This window comes from Chrysoperla carnea, chromosome X, assembly GCF_905475395.1.
Source record: "Chrysoperla carnea chromosome X, inChrCarn1.1, whole genome shotgun sequence".
Lineage (NCBI taxonomy): Eukaryota > Metazoa > Arthropoda > Insecta > Neuroptera > Chrysopidae > Chrysoperla > Chrysoperla carnea.
In genome coordinates, this window is record NC_058342.1 from 37,570,814 (window position 1) to 37,577,275 (window position 6,462).

Genomic DNA, 6,462 nt, shown 5'->3' on the forward strand with positions numbered 1-6,462 from the left:
TGTATTGAAGGAATAATTTCGTCTTGATTTAAATCACAATTGGCTGCATTCTATGCACCTGACAGTTACATCTTTTAAATTTGCCGCTGCACATAGTTCTATTTTTTTCAGCTAGGTGAAACCCTAATTTGTCGCTCAAAGTCAGTGTCAAGTCTCATCATAAAAGTACATCTTTAGGCAATGCAAAGTAATTAATGAGAATGCACAGTCCTATGATTTGAACCATTTAAACATTCAGTACGTACATACAGTTGTCTATCTTATCAATCGGAACGGTAGTACTAACTCTAAACAAAAGATGGCAGTACCATATATATAGAGGTGGTTCTATAAGTGACTGCCTGTCACTTGAGTAAGGTAAAATTGATGTTGAAATTGAATGACTATCACTATCAACTTCAAATATGACAAGCACAAGATTAACTGACTTACTTTTTATTTAAATAAAATAATATAAACAAGTATTAATAAAAAGTTTTAAGTGAACAGTGAGCAGTGAAAGCACAACAGTGTCAAAAATATGAATATGAAGTAACGTAATAAATATTTGAGTGTTATCAATAACATTGTATACCTATGATTGATTGTGAATCTATTTAAACTTATACAAAATAAAATAAATATACTTACATTCCAAATTAATTAGCCATCTTATTATTATAATTAATATACCAAATTAATTAATTAAAATGGCACTACAAAAGTCATTACGTGTATTAGAAAAGAATAATGCACCAAACCCATTCAGTGTAATCTTACTGGATCGTAAACAAACATCGAAATTATTATTTGAATCGGGTGTTGTAGCAGTTTTATGTAAGTACCGAGCTAGGCACTTCATACATTTTAATTTAACGTTCCAAACTTCACTTAAACTGTCAAAATTAGTATTTAGTAGATTTCATTTACTGTAGAGTGGCCATAAACCGAGATAATCGGTAGTTACCACGAAATATTATCTACCGAGAATTACATGAAAATCAGAGAAATCTAACTTGTAGCCTAAAAGCTTCTAAACAATGATTTTTATCCAAATCCGTGAATGTTTTCTGATTTGTTTTTATTTTATAGCGACTTCTGAATACGATCAAGTTAAGAAGAATTATACAAAAGTTGTTGACGCATATGCTTGTCTGGGTGTCTTACAGATCAATTCTGGTGATAACTGTAATCAGTATTTAGTGGTAGTGATTGGATGTGTGTCTGTGGGCAAGATTGGCGACACTGAAATCTTTAAAATAACACAAACACAATTAGTGGCCTTGCAATATGAAAGTACTCAAGAGGAACGCATATCAGAGGTACTGCATGCTGAAAATACAGTGAATAAGGCTGAAAAAATGGGCCGACCTTTTTATTCACTGTACTATTACTAAATAGTTTTATTTGATTAGATTCTTTTGTTTGATTAGATACGCAAGTTTCTAAATTCGGGTACATTCTATTTTGGATACGGTGGAAATCCTTCATGTCCAATCAGTCATGTAGATGTGACTTTATGTGCTCAACGTCGATACAAGACGAACGTTAGCGACCACCGTTTTTTTTGGAATCGTATGCTACATGTGTTATTCATACGGTTTGGCATCAACACCGATCAATGGCTGATCAAATCGATGTGCGGATCGATTGAAATACGTACTGTGTACGTGGGACATCGTCAAGCACGTGCAGCTTTGTTTTCACGTCTAAGTTGTGAGCGTGCTGGCACCAGGTTTAATGTGCGTGGCACCAACGACGATGGACACGTTGCTAACTTTGTGGAAACTGAACAGGCTATTTATTTAGATGAGAGTGTCACTTCGTTCGTGCAAACACGTGGCAGTATACCTTTGTTTTGGGAACAAACTGGCGTTCAAGTTGGCGCTCACAAAATAAAACTATCACGTGGTTATGAAGCGTCTAAAGTGGCCTATGACAAACATCTGACATTGTTACGACAACGTTATGGATTCTTAGCTATTATTAACTTACTTAGTAATACAGCTGGCAACGCTAAGAACGATGGAGAAGCTGCCTTAAGTGCTGAATTCCAGGTAAATAAACATCTGGTTGTTATCAAAATTAATATAACTACAACTAGCTGTTTGTGACAGAGTTCAATTGAGTTGAATTTGAATGATTTGATTTGATTTAGAGACATCATGAAGAGTCTGCGCACACAAACATTCCACATATATTATTTGATTATCATGCAGAATGTCGCAACAACATCAACAATCTTGATAAGTTAAAAGCAAAAGTCAACCGATATCCAGAACTGTCAACATTCTTTACTATGCATAAAGGAGCTAATGTTGTAAGGTAATACCATACACTGAAAAACAAAATTTAAATAATCACCAGCTCATCCCGAAGTTGGCCGTTTCATATTAAAATCAATTTAATTAATTACTTGTTTATTTTATTTACAGTGAACAATTAGGTACAATTAGAACGAATTGTTTGGATTGTTTGGATCGTACAAACTGTGTTCAAATGTACTTAGGTTTATCTGTAAGTCTGTTTTTAATATCAATCGATAATAACACACAAACACATACACATATTTACAGGGTGTCCTCTTAACTATTATTTTTGGGAACATAAAACTGCCCATAATTCCTTAACTATTGGGTTTTGGACAAAAGTATATAAGACACTTTTGAATTAAAATTGTCCAAGAAATACGCTCTTAAAGTTTGAGTATCAAATGACGGGACACCCTGTATATATATATTTTTTAAGCTTGATTGAACTAAACCCAAATGTGTGTGTGTTTGTTTTGATGTTGAATCAAATAAATAAACAGTGAATTGATTTGTTTGTTGAGCAGGTTCTTGAGCAACAAGTGTTGCTTGTATTAAATTCATCAACTGATAAACTAGATGCGATGGTGGAACGTTTTAATGAGATCTTCAAACAGATGTGGTCTGTTAATGGTAATGAAATTAGTAAAATATATGCAGGCACTGGAGCTATACAAGGCAGTTCAAAGCTTATTGATGGAGCACGCTCAGCGGCTAGAACCATTCAAAACAATCTCTTGGACAATGCCAAACAAGAGGCCATCGATGTTTTATTGTTTGGTTCTACACTTAATTGTGAATTGGCTGATAGATCAAGAACATTGTTACCATCATACATGTTACATGGTTAGTATTTAAGTTTGTTTTTAAAAAGGAAAGGTGTCGTGGTACACCCGGTTGGAACTATGTTCCTATATTATAAATGAAGCTCCTACTTTTTTACAGAGTACAGAATACTGTGATGTATATATATTAATTTGTTGTTCTTTTTAATTTTAAAGCACCTACTCCTGTATTACGTGAAATGTGTAAACGATATAGAGAGTATACAAGACCACAACGATTACGGGTTGGTTGCGGCACCTACAACGTCAACGGTGGCAAACAATTTAAAAGTCTAGTTTTTAAAGACATCTCACTAGCTGACTGGTTACTGCAACCATTTGGGGCCGATGAAGAAGGTATGCTAATGCTATGTTCACACTAATCATACAGATAATACCATAGAGCTAGCTTTATAAACATAGGAAACACAATAAGTCAATTATTTATTGATTTTAATCGAATTCAATTGAATTAGGTCATCCATTGGCGGCTGAGTCTGATCTAAATGATATATACGCTTTAGGATTCGAAGAAATTGTTGATTTATCAGCAGGAAATATTGTTTCAGCTAGGTAATACAAATATTGATTAATATGTTGATGATAGAACTTGATTTACTTTATTTATTGATATGATTTTAGTTCAGAAAATGCCCGTCAATGGGGTGAAGAAATAGAAAAAGTATTATCAAACATTGGTAAATATGTTCTGATATCATCCCAACAATTAGTTGGCGTCTGTTTATTTTTGTACGCTAAAGAACAATTGATTCCACACATCAAAGATTTGGCTATTGATTGTGTCAAAACTGGTTTAGGTGGTGCAACAGGTACGTACATCTTATCTTATGTAATAAATCTTTGTCCTGATCCTTGGTCCACCTGATATATATCTTTCGTGTGAGAATATATGATAAAATCTGAAATCAATATAAAAATCAATTGATAACTTAGCCTCAACTTAACGAATATTTGCTTGTTCCCTTCCGATTCGTTATATCGAGGTTGCACTGTAATCTATTCTATTCTGTTCAGGTAATAAAGGTGCGGTTGCAATTAGATTTGTATTGCATGGCACGTCGATGTGCTTTGTGTGTGCACATTTTGCTGCTGGACAATCACAAGTGAATGAACGTAACGCAGACTTTGCTGAAATCACACGTAAAGTTGCATTTCCAATGAATCGAACGTTAAACTCACATGATATAATATTCTTTTGTGGAGACTTCAATTATCGCATTGACATCGAACGAAACCAGCTCAAAGAGATGATTAAAAATGAACAATTTGAAGAGATCTTAAAAGAAGATCAATTAAAAGTACGCTCGCTAACCTACTAATCATAATAATCATAATAATCATTATAATTTTTGTTTTTATTTGATTTTAGAAACAATATGCTTTAGGCCATGTCTTTCGTAATTACATTGAAGGACCAATCAATTTCGCACCCACCTACAAATACGATTTGTTTTCTGATGATTACGATACATCTGAAAAAGCACGAGCACCAGCTTGGACTGATCGTGTCTTGTGGCGAAGACGTGTTGATCCAGGTAACTTAGACTTACGTTACAAGTAGTACATACTATTTATTATTTAGTTAGTTTATTTTTAACTGAGTCAATTGTTTGTTTTATAGATTCAGATGGAAGTTCAAGTTCAGTAGTTGGGGAATGTGTATACTACGGTCGTACAGAGCTTAAACAAAGCGATCATCGACCTGTGTTTGCAGTCATTGATATTGACATCAATGTGATCGACGCAGAACAACGTTTACAAGTCTATTATCAAGTGTTACAATATTTAGGACCGCCAGATGGAACCATTTGTATTAAATGTCCAGATGTGGAGGAATACGATGCAAGCTTTGTTAACAACATACTGACGGAACTGTCAAACATTGGGCAAGTGATCATGGTACGATTTGATGGGGATACCATGTGGGCAACATTCTACGATCCACAATGTTGTTTGTCTGCTGTTAAACGTCAAATTATACAAGTCAATGGTTACGATTTACATATTTCATTACGATCACCGAATTGGGTGCAAGAAGCTGAAAAGGAGATTGCGTTATGTACAAATAATACTGTTTCAATGAGATTAAATGGTACGTATGTTGTGACATCACTACTAAAGATTACTGAACGATTGACGTGAGTGCTGACGGGTTAAAAGTGTTGAATTATTATTTTACAGAAGGATCACCAGTGTTGGTCGCAACACCCAAGTCTAGTCCAATGCCAAGTCCACATAGACCGCCACCATTAAGGCCACCAAAGCCATCACCAACTTCAAACTGTTCACCATCGAAATCAGCATCCGATAGTACACCAACAACACAATACAACGAACAACAACAACAACAACAACAATTTATTTCAAATGAAAGAGAGATGTCAATAGATAGGCCTGAACCAAATTTTACACCTCCATCATTACCACCACCTAATTTTAAAGCACCTGTAAATACTAACACACATACACAATCACAATCAATGGTAAGTAACAATGGTGGAGGTGGAGGTGCACCTCCTCCTATACCAGCTAGAACAACAAAACCACCACCATTACCAGCACGTACTCAACAAGCACCTCCACCACCACTAGGACCAGCACCTTCATTAACACCTACATCTTCACCTTCAACACCAACAGGAACAGGAACACTTACACCAACATCTAATAATAAATAATGTATAAAAACACTTCATTAAACTTAATTAACGACTACATAATTATAATAAATAAATGAATTAATTGATTGTTATTAGATTTTTAATTTAATTGATTGTTAGTAGCTTTTATTAATTATCAATAAATGTCAACTTAGTGCTTGCTGTATTAGCATCTACAGCTATAACTACAGCTAAAGTTCAAGCTATATTGATAAGATATTGATAAGTATTTCAATTTTAAATCAGTATCTATTCTTATCTAGATCAATTCAATCATGATATCAGTCAACCAGCCTAGCTATTTATGATACTTAGACACGAGAGAGAAAACTGTCAGTGAGTTCCTCTGTGTCCTTGTCTAATCTATATGTCATTGCCTACAACGAACTTGTAAAAATTACGGCCACATATTGGAGAATATGCAAATGTATATAACCTCTTTAAATAACAAAATAGCAGACACAAAATCTTTATACATCATATGATTATGACATATGACTATGATAAAGACACATGGGAACTCACTGACAGTTTTCTTTCTCATTCATCATATCGCATTCACTTACAGGCCAGCAAATCCCTTGCGTTCTCTATATATGTAAACTCTTTGTTAGCCACACAAAGGAATTGCTCGTTGCTCGCTGCTGATACTCCTAACATGATTTAACT

At 34.4% G+C, this 6,462-nt stretch overlaps 1 protein-coding gene across 1 annotated transcript; it reads left to right on the top strand.

The window, feature by feature from the left end:
* Nucleotides 1-680: 680 nt before the first annotated feature.
* Nucleotides 681-6,248, top strand: LOC123302134 (synaptojanin-1). The gene is made up of 13 exons (XM_044884936.1): nt 681-816; nt 1,072-1,301; nt 1,413-2,036; nt 2,138-2,304; nt 2,415-2,496; nt 2,816-3,134; nt 3,290-3,469; nt 3,589-3,685; nt 3,755-3,942; nt 4,148-4,431; nt 4,503-4,668; nt 4,755-5,225; nt 5,315-6,248. The coding sequence occupies exons 1-13, from the start codon at nt 690-692 to the stop codon at nt 5,809-5,811; spliced, it is 3,432 nt and encodes a 1,143-aa protein (XP_044740871.1). The 5' UTR covers nt 681-689; the 3' UTR covers nt 5,812-6,248.
* Nucleotides 6,249-6,462: the final 214 nt, after the last annotated feature.